The sequence below is a fragment of the Biomphalaria glabrata genome, chromosome 3, assembly GCF_947242115.1.
Source record: "Biomphalaria glabrata chromosome 3, xgBioGlab47.1, whole genome shotgun sequence".
NCBI lineage: Eukaryota > Metazoa > Mollusca > Gastropoda > Planorbidae > Biomphalaria > Biomphalaria glabrata.
This window is the reverse complement of record NC_074713.1, coordinates 25,678,546-25,697,921: the sequence shown is the minus strand read 5'-3', so window position 1 is coordinate 25,697,921 and position 19,376 is coordinate 25,678,546. Positions and strand designations below refer to the sequence as shown.

Sequence of the window (19,376 nt, the reverse complement as noted above, 5' to 3'; positions counted from 1 at the left end):
CCTTGCATGAACAGAACACATTCTGGCATGAGTAAAGCAAAGAAAAGCAACTAATTGAAGTTCCAAACATTTTAATGAAAGAAATATATCAAAAAATAGTTACATAATCATTCTATTGAGTTCACATGAAATAGACTTGAATTAAGTTTATTAACGAACCAATGGACTTTGACACTGCTCTTGTTCATCTTTAAATGCCATTTCGTGTCTATGAGATATTTCAAGACTTTCAATGTTCACGATCAAGTCTACAATGTCAAGGACGCCAAATTGAAATTCATTGTTGCCAACTAAACTAGAAAAAAAAAATACTTAAAAAAAAAGCCTATTAAAGGACACAGCTGTGATTTATTTTCTAAATTGATTCCTGTTTTGTTAGGCGCAATAAATAACTGTAAAATTTCAACTTGATCCGAGAATGGGTGTGAAAGAATTTAAGTAACGTGTACAATTATCTAAGAGGACAGACTCCAATTATTTAGCCATATCTGTTAATACTGAAGGACTAATTTCCCTTGTTGGTAAACAAAAAAGTGCCCAGTATTTAATTGACTAATTGGTTTATTTCTTTTATTGATTCATGTGTACACTGTTCTCATTCAGGCCAGTGAGAGGGAGCTCTTCTACACTTTTGCTGGAAGATGATGTAAAGGTTTCTGTGACCCACGGTCAACGAGAGTGTCATGTGGCCAGAATAACCAACAACCTTAACTTTTCACAGCTAATGCCAGGTACCCATTTTTTTAGAGCTGTATGGCGTCCAAAGATCCAGAAAAATTAAAAATTACAGGATTCGAACCCAGAATCCCCGGTTCGGAAGCCGAGCGCTTTACCGCTAAGCCACCATTGGGGAAAAGTAAAGGCGGTTGGTCGTTATGCTGGCCACATGACACCCTCGTAAACCTTCGACCCAAGGAACCATATGACCTTTACATCATCTGCCCAATAAATCATAAGGCCTGAAAGGGGAATCAGCTAGATCAATCTTAAACTTTCTAATGAAGTGGGCCTACATTCGGAAATACCCGAAGACTTATTGCCTATTCAAGAAAGGTATTCTCTAGACCTCTAGCTAAATTTAAATTTGTATTTTTTTTTACTTTGAAAAAACTCAAATGTTCCTCGTGTGGCCAACGAGCTAGTCATTCTTTCCCCAACAATATACACCAACTGTCAAATTTCTAAAAAAATCGTTAAAGCCGTTTTCGAGAATCGGGTCCACCTAGATGATTCTAGGTTTTGCCCACTACGAATGTGTGACTTCAATGTACGTATTGCAAAAGTATTGTAAAAATTAACGAATACAAATAGACCCAGTCTCGTTGTCGGGTGTTTCTATGCCTATGAATAAAGCTTACGAATGTTAGAATTTATTACAGTGTGCAAGTCAAAGGTTTATCAAAGAAGTGAATGGACGAAACAAAAGTGCGTTTTTTTAATGTTTCTTCTATTTCTTTCGCTTTTGTATTTGAAACCACACGCCATTTTCACTGTGAAGTACTGCCTGTGGGATTCTCTTGGGTGGTGGGACGTCTGCTGGTATCTTAAAAAAATATCTGGGGACACATACATTTGTACAATATTATTTGAAGTACATGTATACCCAGCGGCGTAGCTAGCGTGGGGGGAGTGGGGGTCCAAATCCGAAAGTCCCACCAAGCCCCTACTTGAGGGGGACATCCAAATGAATTTCATAAATTATTTTTTTTACATTAAATATTAAATATTATGTCACTGCTATGTAATCTTGCTATACATTGGAGTCAAAAATTTTAGACAGCATTGATCTAGAAATCTAGATGATGTTATAAATGGCTTTTATGCCATAGCTGAACACAGAATGCACGACGTGAGGCGATATGAATTGATATTTGTCACTTGTGCATTGTCTCGCTAATAAACAACTGTAGTATTCATTAAAAGATACCTTTTTTTGTTATATATATATATATATATATATATATATTCTGTACCATTTGGAATGTTGACTTATATAATTATCAAGTACATTATCTCATCTCATGATGTCAAATGTCAAAATGCAGGGGTCTCTAAAAAGTTCAACCCTCCCCCGAGCCCCCAAATTCCTATCTACGCCACTGTATATACCCATGTTAATGTATTAAGAGGCACATTTAAAACAAAGAAAGTTTAATACCAATGAAATATTCATCAAACAAAATTAATAAATGGTTAAATAACAATATAAAGAAACTGCAATCAGAAAGACAACCAATTTTAAACATTTTAAAGAAACTAGGGCGGAAAAAGTCCATAAAAAGTAATTTAAAACTAAACACTTAGCCCAAAAAGTCAACAAACAGCTGCAGAGTATATACATAAACAAAGCAATGTCTAAAGATGGCATTAAATTATATGGTCATACATTACATCTAAGAAAATAGAAATAACTGGGGTAGTCTCAGGGTGGACTCCAGGGGCGGACTGGGTATCAATATCGACCCGGGCATTTCTAGATAAACCGGCCTACAAATGACATGTCAAATTATGAGCGTAGCAAGGATTTTTTCGGAGGTGGATTCCCCCCCTCCGCAATTCTACCCTAGAAAACACACTTTTTTTAATTAGTGGAAAGACAGGACACACCGCCAAGGACAGCTTGGGGAGCGCTGTGAACTAAACCTTGAAGACATCAAAGTAGTGTTGATGTTCACGCCGCTCGTACATAGCAAAAAGTATCGTATAACGTTTTACAAATGATAATACATACAGTGAATAGTGTAAACTTTTTGATATTCTTGTTGAATTTCAAACAAAATTAATTGTTATAATAATAAAAAAAACAACAACAAGAAAACGTGTTCGGGCCTTTGTGTCTTGCTGCTGTCACTTTATTTTTTATAAGTTGTCTGCATTTAATTTTTTTTTTCTTTGGTCGCGACCAGACCGGCCCATTTGGTGCCGGCCCACCTAACATTTGCCTGTTTGCCTATATAGCCAGTCCGCCCCTGCTGGACTCACTTATCTCTATATCTTTCATGTATGCATTATCTTCCTGGTAAAGAAAGACTTCCTAATTGAGTAAAGACAAACGATGGTAACACCAGGGATATAAGTGAATTGTTTGACGACTTATGTATCACTTAACGTTCTTTAAACGATTGGATACACCTAAAACTAGCTTTAAAAAAATAGCAATGTCTTCAATGCGAAGATTAAGGATGAATGCAGAGCCAGACACATGACTACGCTAACCCAGTTGCGACTAGCATTTTATTCCAAAATTTTCGAAATTGGACGAAATTTTCGTTACTTTTAATGCGCTTATCTTCTGCAACGGCTACCCCAGTTATTTCTATTTTCTTAGATGTAATGTATGACCATATTATTTTATTGTTATCTTTAGACATTGCTTTGTTTATGTATATAGAGCGAAGGCACCTTTGACTAATGCATTCGAGTAGCCTAAGATGCCTTTTATTGAGCACCCATGTTTTATACAAAAGTTAACATAAAATTAATTATATAAAAATAAAACCCATAATACAATCGAACATCACAAGAGTTACCTGCGTAATAAGCGCGCTATTAAAACTTTTTCTTCATTCAGCGCGAAGTTTTGTCCAATACAGTTCCTGGAGCCTGCTGAGAACGGAATGAAGGAGAAAGAGTCTTTGTCTTTCAAATTGGTGGAGAGGAACCTCTCCGGGATGAAATCGTGAGGTTGATCCCAGACATCTGGGTTTCTGTGCAAGTGGACAATGGCTATGTTTATTATGTTTCCAGCGGGAATCTTATGGCCTTCAATTGTGACGTCTTCGTTAAGGCGGCGTTGTAAAAAAGGAGCTGGAGGGTAGAGTCTCATTGCTTCTTTGATACACAGTGCAAGGTAGTTCAGTTTGGAAATGTCCGACCTGAAATAAATCAAAAACAATAAAATAAGTAGCCATATAATATACATTAAAGGCCTACATGTAAAGTACTAAACCACTCCATATCCCATCATTTAGACAGCAATATTTTAATGTAACAAAACTAGGATTACAAGACACCTACACCACCATAGGAATCCTTATAAATGAGGATCATGTCAGTAAATCAAAGGCTGTAAAATCCACTAAATAATGTTTCTGAAATCAAGCGAATGTTCTCACTAGTTCATCAATCGCACGCACATGAAGGTGTGGACATAATGCACGACATTTGCTTTGGTTTGAAGACCCCTACTTTGACCAAAAGCCTCACAGTGAGTCAATGGAGAGTATTTGTTTCTTCTGTCTAATGTTGATCAGTTCTTCCAAGGAAAAATGCACCTTTAACGTTAGCATTATACGGTACCAGGAAATACAAAAGGAAAAAAATCTTCTTCTTTAGCAGCTCTGAGTAACAGGTTTCTTTTGAACAGCCTTGACTATAGACCAACTACGGCTACTTTCACTTTTGTATTTGAAGGAGGTTGCCAAAGAACTAATAAGTAGTTATTTCTTTAAGAGAATAAGTCTTTCAACCATAAAATACGAAGGATTTTCGGATATTGTACCATTGCAGTAAACAGAGAGTAAAAGCCGGACAATGTCACAATTTACACCAATGTCTGCCAGACGGAGATATGACACAGGAGGATATGCCTGCCTTGTGTCGGGCGTCTGATATCCCTAAACAAAACCTTGGTATTTCAAACCTCTGTATAAATAATTAAATATGTGTATAGAGAATTTGATGTTTCCAGAAACAGAAACCTCTCCTATATTTATGCTGACATATGCTATGAAATTGTGTAACAGTTTAACAGTAAAAAAATAAAGAAATAAAATATAAATACCACATAATACAATCGGAATCTCTGCCTTCTAAAACTGAATCAATCTCATCTTGGACTTTTGTTTGGCATTCAGGATTCTTTGCTAAACAATAAACTATCCAAGGAGCTGCTGTAGCTGTTGTATCATGGCCTGATAAATTACAAAATGTTAAGAGGAGACAATGGCTCAAATTTGTAATAGTGAATTATAGGTGATATGTGATATGTTCGTTAACTTATGACTGGAGTTTTGCGTCGCACGCGTGTCAGTTGCAAAATAGCTTCAAAAGACGCAGAAGAGTCTACCTCTGAAACTTTATAAGTGAACAAGATAGAGCCGTGACTATTGAGTCACAAAAAGGTTCGTGAAAGTCTTGTTTGTCTGATCGACGATTCTGTATTGGTGCTTGGCATCTATGGCGGATAGAGGAAGAGTTCATAAACTATTATTATTATTTATTATTATTATTTTTTGAATTTTTTAGCACTGTAAATTTCGATTCCTAAGCTCTATAGCTTGAAGAAGAAAGTAATTTTTAGCGACCTCCAAAACGCGCTACACATTTTGTGTGGTCTGTCCTAGATAATGTTTCTTATCCTCAACGTGGCGCTCGGGTGGAAACAGTATTAGAAGAGATGATTAGGCCGATAGGGAAGCAATACAGAACCACCGCTGAGGCGCCTGAGGACCGAGCCCATTGCACGCAAGGTAGCGGCGGCCCTACTCATTTTTCTTTTACCGAATGTTGAAATCCAGACCAACATATTACCATACTTAAAGCACCATCTGTGCAGCCAAATATGAACCAACTTTATGTAACACATTTACACACTGTCGTGGTCGTCTTGAGTCGATTGCAAAAGAGAATCTCCTCTTTAAATCGCCAACATTTATATGCATAACCATTCCTCCAAACTACTGGGTATCCATGACGACAGGGTTCGGATGCTATCTATCACAATGACAGTTATTTTGGCTTCCCCATAGATTTGATGAAACAACTTCCTTACAAATGACATACTGGAGTTGTGTTCAATTCTTGCTTTAATGGGGCAGGCAGATGAAACAGAGGGTCCTGTCTTACGAGAGTGACCAAGAGCTGCGGGGAGACAACTGAAGGGTCACTTGAACAGCGATGGGGAGGCACTACGTTCGACATCAGTCTCTTACCAAAGCACTACGGGAGGCCAATGCTTTCCTGTCCTGCTACCATTTGGACTTCTTCCAAGGTTCATATTATCCAATACATTATGCATTTATATACAAAGTTTACGTATGAAAATTGAAATTTATGGATGCGATGTTCCACCTTTTAAAAAACTTATACATTTTAGTTCACATATTACAATTTTCTCACATTTGTTTGATATTTTCTCTGCAAACATGCAATAAAAGTGGTGGACCTTATATTACACTACTTAATGAATTAGTGATTATTTACAGTAACTCTTGACATAATGGACGACAGTCCAGAGCTTTACAACACGACCACTCGTAACTATACGTTATGCATTAATGCGCATTAAAAATATTTCTGCTGCGACAATGAAAATGTTTGAAATCAATTCTGATTCAGTTGTCTGCAACATCTATCCTGGAATAACAATAAAAATAGTAAATTCCAATGAAAAAAAAAACGTTGTATGTGCTAAGCTTGACATGTTAGAATGGACTAAAAAAAAATCCATATTTTCAATGGTCTTAAGCGACTCCCTAACTAATTGTCAATCGAACCCCGAAACGTTGAGTTAGAATGATCATAGCTTGTAGATATAATATTCGTGGGGAAAATAGCGACACTACAATAAGCATATATAGGTCCTATAGGAAACCCTGCTGGACCAAACTAAAATATTGAAACCTGCCATTTTTACCTGCATTATTACTCAGCAAATAGGTCGCACCTTTGGGAGGCCGCCTCCGCGTTTGTGTGAAAGTACAAACTCTCTTTGTAATCTTGTTATTATTCATTTTGCAAAAGTGATAATTATCCATGACATTGTCTAACTTATTTATTTATTTCAAAATCTATTCCGTCATTACTGTTATTATTTTTCTTATGTCTTTCTTAATGTTTCTTAAGGGTTACTCCACCTGTCTCCATATCGCGTTATCTTCTATTTCCAAATATTTTATTTCTTCAACTAAACAAAGGAGATAACCTTGTTTGCTATTTATTGCCTAATTCCCCTATAAGTGGCTATAAGAAAAATATTTTTACGATTTTTTAATAAATTTTTAACGCCTTTTTAAAAATAATAAATCAACTTTTGAAGTCCCCGTATTGCAGCCATTTATTTAGTCTACTTTCGGTTTAGAAGTTTCGTAATCGTCTTATTCATATTGGCCAAACCGAGAGACTAAATGCTTAAGACTTTCATTTTCCTACATTAAGAAAACTATTTCCCATTGGCGGCTAGAAATATTAATATTGCAATGCGGACTTCTCAAATTATGGATACAAAACAGGAAAATCAGTGACTTGGCTGAATTAAAGTCATTGATTAATATGCATGACTTAATGCATGACGCGTAGGACGTAATCATCTTGTTTTTTGAGGTAACGTCTGTATTATATAAGATAAGAGAATACTAATTAAAACAAACAAGAAGCATTCCCCATTTAGAGATAAAGGGAAAAAAAGCGATTGTGTCAACTTTGTTTTGTTTAGAGCGACATGTTTTATGTGATATTATGTTTGGTTTTGCGAGCGAGAAAGGAAAGAATAAAAAAAAACAACGTTGTGATTTTTTATAACAGATAAAATGTAATATACTAGATGCAATAGACTATATATCTAACTTGTAGATATCTACATCAGAGGAAGCTTAGGTCAGTGTTATTACCTGCAAACAAGAAAGTGTCAACTTCATTTCGTATTTCCAAGTCGGTCATTGGCTTACCGTCCTCATCCCTGGCTGACAAAAGGATATCCAGGAAATCTAGATGACGTTTCGAGGGAAGACCTTCTTTGTTCTGGAATGCATGTAGGGACATAGTAAGCTATCCTTAAGATATTTTGTTGTTTAAGACATTTAGGGACTGAAACACATAGACATCCATGTATACATTTCTATCATAAAAGTCACAAGGTGTTGTAGTCTGAAGTGAATTGTAGATTGCTCCACTTCCTTTTTGATTGCATTGGAGAACTTAAGAGGTAAGAAAATAAATTAAATACATTTTTTTTTACTAAATTTTATATCATCTCACTCTGCCTGTCTGTCTGTCTGTCTAGTACAAATGTCCTTCTCACACTCTCGGATCAAGTTGAAACTTTAAACAATTATTTATTGTATCTAACAAAACATAAATCAATAAAAAAATCGCCAATTTGTCCTTAATTATTAGTCATTAATTAGTTTCTTTGGTATCGAAAAACAGAACAAAATATCCGTAAATGAGATATTTGGCTATAAATGTGGAGTTATTCCCATTAATACAATTTTAGAAATTTATTTTTGACCACTTCCCATTTTCGAATCTAGTTGAAATTCTGCATATTTAATTATTAGAACATAGTCGATGACAATGCACGAATCAATAAAAAAAAAATAACTATCAGTTATCCAATTAGTGGTAATTAATTACTTGTATTTATATTGAAAAAGAGATAAATGGCAGTGATTTTGTGACTCTAACCTATGCTCTTACCTTTAGATTGTTATAATTTGGATCATGACGCATTCCACACTGTCCTAGGCCTAATACAACCTAAACTCTTAAACAATGTTTCTATTTAAGCCTTCTTTATAGGCCCTACACATAAAGAAGGAAATATGGCACAATGATAAACTTTTCCCAGTCTGAGATTTATAGTAGACTGGTGCGTAGAAGATACTAGCTATCGGGAATTTCTTCAGTGACGTGACGGAAATAGTTTAGTGACAGAAATAAAGAGAGTTACTCTGAAGACTGAGAGTAGAGACGACATGATTTCTTAATGATTCCTGGACTTAGCGGACCACAGCGACGCTGGACAGTTCCTTCTTTCATTGCATTAAATGATCACGTTATCTAACTACTCAGTCTTCAGTTCACCCATTTTGTGTTGATTTCCTGTGAGTTCATAAGTTATTGCTTGGATTAAATATATTGTCACCCTACTGTCTCGTCAACAGTTTTCAACTCAATGAGATCAAGACATACCATCAAAATCACAAGTAACAGCCAGAACATATTATTCATGGTTGTCAATCAGTTCTGGATGTTAGAATGTGCATTTCGATATGTTGTTTTCCTCTGTAGGCCAACACAATTGTACATTTAGGCAATATTTAAAGTATATGTTTTTATCATTTTTGTTTCTCTCACCAGTTGATCTCTTCGTTTATTGATGATTTCTTCCGCTACCTGATGTACAAAGTCGCAGTTTTGTAAAAATCGTTTGCCTTTCGATGTCCACTTGAAGATAAAATCCGACCAAAACCAAGGTTGTCTAAAAATAACAATTATAAAAACAAATGATATTAAGATACAAAAAATGATCGCTGTTTTAAATATTAGCTTGATTTAGTTTTCCAATCCAGTATTTAATGAAAAACTTATTGAGTCCAACCAGTTCTCATGTAGACCTAAACATCAGCTATCGTGTAGCATCAGTTGGTGAATGTAGACCTAAACATCAGCTATCGTGTAGCATCAGTTGGTGAATTTAGACCTAAACATCAGCTATCGTGTAGCATCAGTTGGTGAATGTAGACCTAAACATCAGCTATCGTGTAGCATCAGTTGGTGAATGTAGACCTAAACATCAGCTATCGTGTAGCATCAGTTGGTGAATGTAGACCTAAACATCAGCTATCGTGTAGCATCAGTTGGTGAATGTAGACCTAAACATCAGCTATCGTGGAGCATCAGTTGGTGAATGTAGACCTAAACATCAGCTATCGTGGAGCATCAGTTGGTGAATGTAGACCTAAACATCAGCTATCGTGGAGCATCAGTTGGTGAATGTAGACCTAAACATCAGCTATCGTGGAGCATCAGTTGGTGAATGTAGACCTAAACATCAGCTATCGTGGAGCATCAGTTGGTGACAGTGGCGTAACTAAGGGGGGGAGGGGGGGGAGAAATTTAAAATCCCCCCGGGCCGCCACCTAGGGGGGGGGCCCCCAAATGGGTGTCCGAAATTTATTTGTAAATACATAAATTAATATATTTGATTGACAAATAGTGTCAACGGGTGTCTTTTTTTTCAACATTTATGGATTAAAAATTTATCACAAAGACTAAACCTAGATCTAGGTCTATCAGTAGGCCTACGTTGACTTTGTTGACATTTTAAAAATATTTTTTCCCACAGAGATCAAAGTTTTTTTTAAAGTTAGTTTTACATTTTAAACTTTGTTGCCACGAATAAAACTGCATGATATACAGCGAATTCCAGGTATCTTGTTACCTTTACTAATAATAGATCTAAATGGCGAGTATTTTATGGCTACACTAATTAACCTTGAAGCAAAATTTACAGAATCGAGTATAACAGATCCAAAAGTTATTCTTAATAATGCAAGAATAGTCCATTATTCGGGTTTGGCGTCTACAATTTCAGAATTAAACTTCACACTCGAGTTATTACCCCTCTATTCATCTTTCCTCAATCCAATGGAAACTCTATTTTTATTTCCATCTAATCCTTTTGCTTTCGCACAAAACATAAACAACAAACAATAACGTAATATCATATAATATTAGCACATCCTTCCTTTTGAAGTTATTATAACACCCTTCCTTTTAAAGTTCTTAAGAGTGATATCTACCATTTGGGGGCCCTATGCAAAACGGATCACGCGGGGCCTAGTCTGGGTAGGGATGAGCATAATGTCAGTATTATTTTTTTTGAATTAGAAAATAGGCCTACTTTCGTCTTTGCAATTCATTTTTATCAAATGAAAGCTCGCAATGCCACTTTTTTATTTATTGGCACCCCAAAATGTCAATTTTGTCTATTCTTCAGGAGATTTGAATAAATTCAAAAAAAGTTCAGGACTTTATCGTATATTTTGCCTTTTCATGAGATTTCCTGGAGGCCCTGGAAAATCAGGAGGTCACGAAAACCCTGTTATTTTATATACGTTATAATGGTTTAATTTAATAATGTACACTTAGAATTAGCGCGTGTCCTATGAAAGCGCAGGGCCCACTGCGACCGCATAGGCTGCAGTGGCCTAAGGCCGGCCCTGTCTACTAGGAACTTTAACAATTCGTCCACTTCTGGTTGTCTTGACTGGCACAACAAGTTCTCTAGACGTTGGTCTATAACTGTTCCAACAGTTTGCAGTTCATTGTCTCCATCGGTATCATAGTACCCAGAGATGTCTTCATCGAAACTCTTATTCAAAAAGCGTTGATTTCTTCTGTATGTTTTTCCATCGTTTGTCTTTATGATGTAAGATCTGGGTGCTGAATGTTTTTTATGACAACTGCTTTCTGCCATGTTTGACCTAGACGAACTCTCCGACAGGTAGTCTTGCTTTTGCATTGTATTTCACTTTGCTTTTCATCTGTCGTTCGTTGAGTAATGTCTCTGCATTTTCAGCTACCGATGGTTTCAATAGTTTGGGATCAGTTCGAATGATTCCCTGAGTCTTCTACTCGTCAGCAGTTGTGATGGTGAATACGGCAGTCCACTTATCGGATTATTTCTATACTCGAGCATAACGAGATATGGATCTTCCCACTTTTGTATGCTCTGAATCCTTTTGCTTGCGCACAAAACATAAACAACCAACAATGACGTAATACCATTATAATATTAGCACAGAATCTTCTTCATGCAGTGGAAAATTAAGAATTTTTTGCCTATCTTGAATTCTGGTCAAAGCTCTTGCTCCCAATTAATATAGTTCGGAAGAAACTACAAAAGTCTGGACTGCATATATGGAAAGCTGCTAAAGAAATTAGTACCCTTTCATGCTTTCTGCAAAATGATGAGAAACTGACAAAAACCCAATCCATCAAAATAGCAAAAGAAGGTAGTGAATACTATGGATTCCCTGTAATCCCTGTGGGAAGCGTGGTCGAGAGGCTAAGTGCCCTTGAACTTTGCTTGTCTTGGCTACCTAGAAGGGGACTCGAGGTTCGACACCCGACTCGGGCAGAGTTGCGTTTACTGAGCGCCTAAAGGCAGAACGGAAAACCAACTCCTAGATTGGACCAAAGCGCTCTGAGCATGCTATAAGCATGAAAGTAACGCTATATAAAAGCTATAGAAGAAAGAAAAGACTTGATGGGAAGTTGAGTTCTAATGTAGGACTGTCAATAGAACTGCAATTCAAACGTGCTGGACAGATTTCATATGGAGATGAAGGGCAGATTTCAAAGGCTGGAAAGAAAATGGATACCTTTGGGTTTCTTCTTGAACCAAGACACCTGTTAGATGAAGACCCGCTTATGACAAACTGTGCTACTTTTCCTGTTTGTATGATGTCATTGATGCACGAGCACTTTTCATCAACAAACCAGTAATACAATCACCAATAGACATATTGAGGAAACAGGCTTCATATGGTAATTACGTGTGCTCAAACTTTGCAACCTCCTCCGAATACTGCTAACTCAGGCCACTTCCATTACGTCATGTGAGAGATCATTCTCAAAGCTCAAGTTCATCAAAAGCTATCTCAGGAGCACAATGACACAAGAAAGGCTTATCATGGCTTTAATGTCAGTGAAGTCACAAATACTAGAAAGTATCGGTGTAGTTGATGTTATAGATGTCTTTGCTGCACAGAATGCACGACGTGAAGCGATATCAATTGAGATTTGTCACTTGTGCATTATTTAACTAATAAACAAAGCTTTTATTCATTAAAAGAGTCTTGATTACTTTTTGTTAAGTTTACTGATATACTGAACCAATTTGATTTGGGGCTTATATATTTTTGCGTACATTATTCCATGTCATATGTCGAATGTCAAAATGCAAGGGGCCCCCAAAGAGGTCAATCCCCCCGGGCCCCCAAATCCCTAGTTACGCCCCTGGTTGGTGAATGTAGACCTAAACATCAGCTATCGTGTAGCATCAGTTGGTGAATGTAGACCTAAACATCAGCTATCGTGTAGCATCAGTTGGTGAATGTAGACCTAAACATCAGCTATCGTGGAGCATCAGTTGGTGAATGTAGAACATTTGTCTTCATTCTGGCTATGTTTTTTTTTTAAAGATTACTGTAGTACAGAAGAACTGATTCAAAACAATGTGACATAATAACAAATAAATAATTGGGATTGCGGTACCTGTTTCTTTCAAACCAAGCCGCCGCCAACTCTCTCGTCGCCTTGGCATAAGGATTTTGTCTGGAAAGTGAAGACATAATGTTGACAGAACAAGATTGGTAGAATAGGCAAATTTTGTTGACACATAGGTCTGTAACGTCTACGTAATTGAAATTCTTTCCCCAACTATAATATTTAAAGAATAGAATGAAAACATAGTGAAACTAATATAACTAAATCTTATTGTGTAGACCTTAGTATGTTTTGACCTTTCTATAGGCCAGGTAGCCCTAAGTGTGTCGACTTTACTAAATGAACATCTTACTGTGTCGACTTTAGATTTAGACCATCTTATTTTGTCGACCTTACTGCGGGTAGACCTTTCTAAGCGTAGTTAAGTTTTAAAATGGTTTAAATTTTATTAAAAAATAAATACACTGCTTGAAAAAAAAATCACAGACCCTTCTCTTTGGATATCTGTATCGTAACTCATAGCACATTTCAGAATTATTTCCAGAGTACAGAGGGTCATTAGTGGACAAAGGTCAAAACTTTCTCCACTTTCAGCCAGTTTGTCTAATTTTTCCTGATAAAATTTAATCCAAGAAATTACCATTTTGTTTATTTTATAAAAAATGTACAAATAATAATCTTTAATTAGAATGTATTAATATAAATAGCAGGGCGCGTGGACTCAAGTTCCCCATTCAGACCTTGTGATCTACAGGGCAGACCTGTGTCTCTGTCTCCTACGGGTAATAACGGTGTCATGAAGCCTGCACAATGACAAACCACCTTTACTTTTTACCCAACTAATGTCAGGTACCCAAAGATCCCGAATTAAAAAATGCCAGTCTTAATCAGCATTCGAAGCCGGGACCCCCTGATCAGAAGTCAAGCGTTTTACCGCTCAGTCACTGCGCCTCCGGGCATGGACTCAATCTCGGGTATATTCAGGCTATTTTCACAAGTACCAACCAACATTTCAATGATCTGAAGACAAGTACAACATCCATCCTTTTTTTATCATATTCTTTTCAGAAAATTAGAAAATCAGGCTGCATAAGTTCATTAACTCAAAGACATGTGGACTTATAGGCCTACTTGACATGTGGACTTATAGGCCTACTTAACATGTGGACTTATATACCTACTTAACATGTGGACTTATAGGCCTACTTGACATGTGGACTTATAGACCTACTTAACATGTGGACTTATAGGCCTAATTGACATGTGGACTTATAGACCTACTTGACATGTGGACTTATAGACCTACTTAACATGTGGACTTATAGACCTACTTAACATGTGGACTTATAGGCCTACTTGACATGTGGACTTATAGACCTACTTGACATGTGGACTTATAGGCCTACTTGACATGTGGACTTATAGTTTTAAGCTTATCCAAGGGGAAGAACTTCGCACTTATAAATATACATCTTAATAATGTAGACGTTATTTCTCTTATTCGATATCAAGAAAAACAATTAATTACCAATAATTAATTGACTCATTGGTTTATTTTTCATTGATTCATGTTTTTGTTAGGTACAATGAATAATTGATTCGAGAATGGATGTGGTAGAAATAACGTTTACAATTATCTAAGGGGACAACACCCTAAATACTTAGCCATGTCTGTGAATACTTAAAGATTAATTTCCCTTGTTAGTATAATAAAATCTATAACCAGTGATTAATGTACTAAATAGTTAAGTTTTTAAAACTTGACTTACTACCAACGTATCAGCTGCTGTGTTGTATACAGAGACGTAATTCTTTAGAATGTCAAAGTGAAAGGCTGGTGTGAGGAGTCTTCTGGCCCTGGCCCAGGTGGCCCCGTTGGAAACAATGAGACCGTTGCCGATCCAGGGCATAGCGTGTTCGTAAACAGTGCCATATCCTCTTGCTTTAGGAGCTTGATAGGAGACGAATAGTCTGTATTAGTAGGCTATAAATAGTAACAATTTGTAGCAATTTAAAAAGAATTAAGATATGCAATCTAATCACTAGTATATGTGTCTAAGGTTTTTATTACCGGAAAAAATAATAGGTAGGCCTATAAGTGCTCCCTATAAAATGGTTCCAGCTCCTGGCTTTCAAGTGTGGCACATTTATTGGGTCCGGCTGAACTGTTTTTACTAACACGAGAAGGGGCGAAGGGAATTACTGGCGCATAAACCATTAAGATTTGGGCTGGTGGGGCTCGTTTGCCTTGGCTTGCTACCAGCCTTGCAGCTATACCAAAACATGGGAAAGGCTTCGGGAGTCAAGCCTGGGAAAAATCAGCAGCCGGCGATCCTTAGGCAAATTGTAGCACACAGTGACACACCTTGGCAGAGCCGACAATGCCTCTGATCCCTGTTGTGTCGGCACTAGTGTGGGGAGGGGGGAGGGAACTGCTGTGTGGGCAAAATCGTTCCGACCTCAACTAATGCCCAGGCATTCATCTCAAATGTATGAGATGATCCATAGTCACATCACAACAAAACAAATGATTTCATCAGAAATAATACTTTTAAAAGTTATACTTTTTAACATCATGCTAAAAACTTATAAATAGTCCTATAAATATGCTCTATCACCTACCTGAAGACTTAAGAATGACTTTCACAGTTTCCGGGTGGTATACTGTGATGTCTGGTCGAAAGGGAGTAAACCAGAAACGCGAAAACTTGGAATTTATGTCCGTGACATTCTGGTAGCCATACTCGAGCCTTCTCTCCCCTGTTGAAGGCAGCTGTTGAAATGAAGTTACTAAAATTACTCTTAAAAGTGAACACATCCAGACATGAGATGTAAAATAGGATGGAACTGACATTTCATCGTTACAGAAACTAGTCAAAATAATTGGCAGCAAGGGAACTCGACAAGTCGGCAGGGTGACAAGTTCAGAACGCGGTCAGACCATCAAAGTTTTATGTGCCATGAAAGCTCCTTGGACTTCAAATGCCTCTGTCATTTGTCTGCCATGCACTATTCTGCAAGTCATCCCCTCATATAACTTCTTGATGATATTGATATTTTTTTCAGGTACTCCATAGTGTCTCAAAGTCTCCAGTGTCCACGCTGTCAAAAGCCTTCTCATAGTCTATAAAATTGACATAGAGAGGGGAGTTCCATTCCACAGACTATTTCAAAATTATGCGTAGTGTCGCTATTTGATCTGTGCATGATCTCTCCTTTCGAAAGCCGGCTTGTTGGTCACGGAGATGTGAGTCTACAGCATCTTTCATTCGGTTTAGCAGAATGCTGTTAAACACTTTGCTTGGAATGTACAGTATCCCTCAATAGCTGGAGCAGGAACAAAGATCGCCTTTCTTTGGGAGTTTGATGAGGTAGCCCTCCTTCTTCTTTTCCCCATATCTTGCAAGATTTTTTAAAGTAGCGACTGCAAATTTCAAAGTGCACAAACGTCTAGTCGGTTTCTTTTATCTGTGACGCGGTTCATAACGGCAATGAATCCACGTTGTACCAAAGAAGAAGACGGGAAAACAGTCAACAACTTCCTTAATGCTAACTATAAAATTTGAATGTGTTTTTGTTACCAGAATTTGTAGTATCCTTGTTCAGACATTGGTTAAAGTTCCCCTTTCAGACCTTGCGATCTATAGGGCAGCTGATGTAGAGGTCATCTAAATAATGTCAGGTACCCATTAGAGGTGGGTAGACTCAGAGGCGCCCAAAGATCCCGAAATAAATAAAAATTCCGATTTTCACCAGGATTCGAATCCGGGACCTCCGGTTCGAAAGCCAAGCGCTTTACCGCTGAATAACGCTGCTCCTTCTTTGTTTGTGGATATTTCAAAAAGCGGCTCCTGTATTTGTATGTATTCATCTGTGATTGGGATCTCAGTTTTTACAAGCATTAAAAGATTCAATACCCAGTAGTGAATAACCAAGTGAAGAATGTCTTCCAATCTTTGGTTTAGTTAATCATAGAATAGTACGTAATAGAAATATCAAACAGTTGTGAGTGTCGAGTGGATTATTATTAAAATTGGAGAAACTGGCTTTTAGCGAAGAAGTTACTTCAATTATATACAATTTTCATCTTTCTGCGGACCGCCTCTGTTCATCTTGCGGGCCTTGGGGGTCTGCGGACCACAGTTTGACAACCACTGCCTTAGACAAGACGAAACACATTCACCAAAGTCAACCACAACATGGAAGCCAAATAGAGAAAAGGGTAAACAAGGCCGTTCTCGATTAACATGGCGCCGCACCTCATTTGAAGACCTAAAATCAGTGGTCACCTGCTGGAAACAGATTGTTGATGATTGCCTATGATCTATATCTGTGGAGAGGCCTTGGAGCTATATAAGCCGAACTGCGCGGTATCTGCGAGGGAGGAGCCATGTCTGAGTTTAATTAAAATGATGTAGGAAGGAAATAACTTTATTTCTCTAATATTTATGTAAAGCTAACTTGAAATCACGGACTAACTTCATTTAGCTTATGTTGAAATTAAGTTTCATTTCGGCTACTAACCCTGCTACTTTTCTAACTAAAGAAAAACTAAGAACAAGAAGTCTGTAGTCTGTCTAATTACCTTGTGGAGATTTCCAAACAGCCAAGAAAAACTTGGTTCTCCTGGTAGTTGATTGAAGTAGTGAAATCTTACAATGGTCTGATAAATCTGGCACACTAGCCAAATGATGCCCAGAGTTAGGACAGCCACCGAGCAGGAGTTAAGAATCCCTCCAACATCCAACATTATTGACGTTTTAAATACTGAAAATGTACAACAAGATTGTAAGACAAGAGGAAACCATGGCCTCCGACTGTTACCTACTTGGCACTTTAGATTTAGAAAGATTTTGTTTTCCGTTACCTTCTTTCGATTTTCTTCTCTAGAGTAAGCTTTATTATTATTATTATTATTATTATTATTATTATACCATTCAGGCTAAATTTAGTTTTAACGAATGTTCTAGAGTGAACACAAATGCTCCCCACCCCCGTGTTTATATTGCCTTAAACTCCTCGGATAAAGTATTTCTGTCTTCCAATGAGTTTATAAAACACAGAATTACATTTTATTAGACACTTGTTCTAACTGGAGCTTGTCTAGAATCTTATAGAATCTTATAGAATGTCGACATTGCCAACTAAATAAAACTGAGATACCGTACTCTTTTTTTTTACTTCCATCCAGAACTAAAACATGCACACAAATACACACACTCGCACACAGATACACAGACGCACAAAAATACACTCACAAACAAATACACACACACAGACACACGCATACAAATACACACACACGCACACAAATACACACGCGCACAAAAATACACACACGCACAAAAATACACACATGCACAAATATATACAAATACAAACACAAATACACACACACGCACAAATACACAACCACACAAATACACACACGCATACAAATATACATACACGCACACAAATACACACATAAATACACACATGCACACAAATATACACACACGCACACAAATACACACATAAATACACACATGCACACAAATATACACACACGCACACAAATACAAACATACACAAATACACGCACGCTAACAAATACACACTCACAAATGCACGCACACACACAAATACACACAGACAAATACACACACGCACAAATATATATATACACATAAATACAAACACAAATACAAACGCAAGCACACAAACACACATTACACACAGACACGCAAACAAATACACACTTACGCACACAAATACACACACACACACGCACACACTGTTCGTATCTTGGTGTAAGTCAAGACGAGACACAAAACTCACAACTCCGATTGGAATGTCGAGAGTTCATTATGAATAGAAACACGGAATGAACAACTGCATGTCTAATCTGATACATGAACACATAAAGTATTGAGTTAGGAATGTTCAGATTGTTAATTAAACTTTGTCTATAATAACACAATTATAGCCCGATGGATTATCTTCACATACTATTTAACATATAGATTCTATGTAACATATATATACTATTGAACACATAGATACAACATCTTTATACTATTTAACCTCAATTACATGTGGACAAAAAACAACTTCCAATGATGTAACTATACTATTAATTTAAAACTCTATAACAATAAAGTCCTATAATAGGCAATACTAGGGCCTGTATCTGTGACAGTAAAAACATGTTTCAATGTATTTTATATATATCAGCGCCCCACAGTTCTTCAGTCTGTAATTTTGAGCTGTCATGTTTCCGTGCGTTCAATGCAAGGCCAAGTTTATGCAGTTAGTTTGTCATGTCTGTTGGAACTTGGTTCAAGTTCTGTAACGTTCTACCTAGAGTGACGGGGAGAGTCAGAGCCGCTGAAACAATGTTACATTTTGACCCCATTTCAGAATTAGCTTTCCACATA

General features: G+C 37.1%; 1 protein-coding gene across 2 annotated transcripts; it reads right to left on the bottom strand.

The window, feature by feature from the left end:
* Positions 1 to 54: 54 nt before the first annotated feature.
* Positions 55 to 19,130, bottom strand: LOC106069568 (cytochrome P450 4F6-like). 2 transcript variants are annotated; one of them, XM_013229258.2, is made up of 11 exons: positions 19,024 to 19,130; positions 17,543 to 17,724; positions 15,580 to 15,730; positions 14,727 to 14,908; positions 13,446 to 13,570; positions 13,006 to 13,065; positions 9,079 to 9,202; positions 7,611 to 7,740; positions 4,784 to 4,913; positions 3,531 to 3,875; positions 55 to 1,556 (listed from the first exon to the last, which is right to left on the bottom strand). In XM_013229258.2, exons 2-11 carry the CDS (start codon positions 17,705 to 17,707, stop codon positions 1,448 to 1,450), a joined length of 1,521 nt encoding a protein of 506 aa, XP_013084712.2. In that variant the 5' UTR covers positions 17,708 to 17,724; positions 19,024 to 19,130; the 3' UTR covers positions 55 to 1,447. The 2 variants fall into 2 exon arrangements, with proteins under 2 accessions (XP_013084712.2, XP_055880459.1); XM_056024484.1 differs by having other exon boundaries at positions 19,033 to 19,128.
* Positions 19,131 to 19,376: the final 246 nt, after the last annotated feature.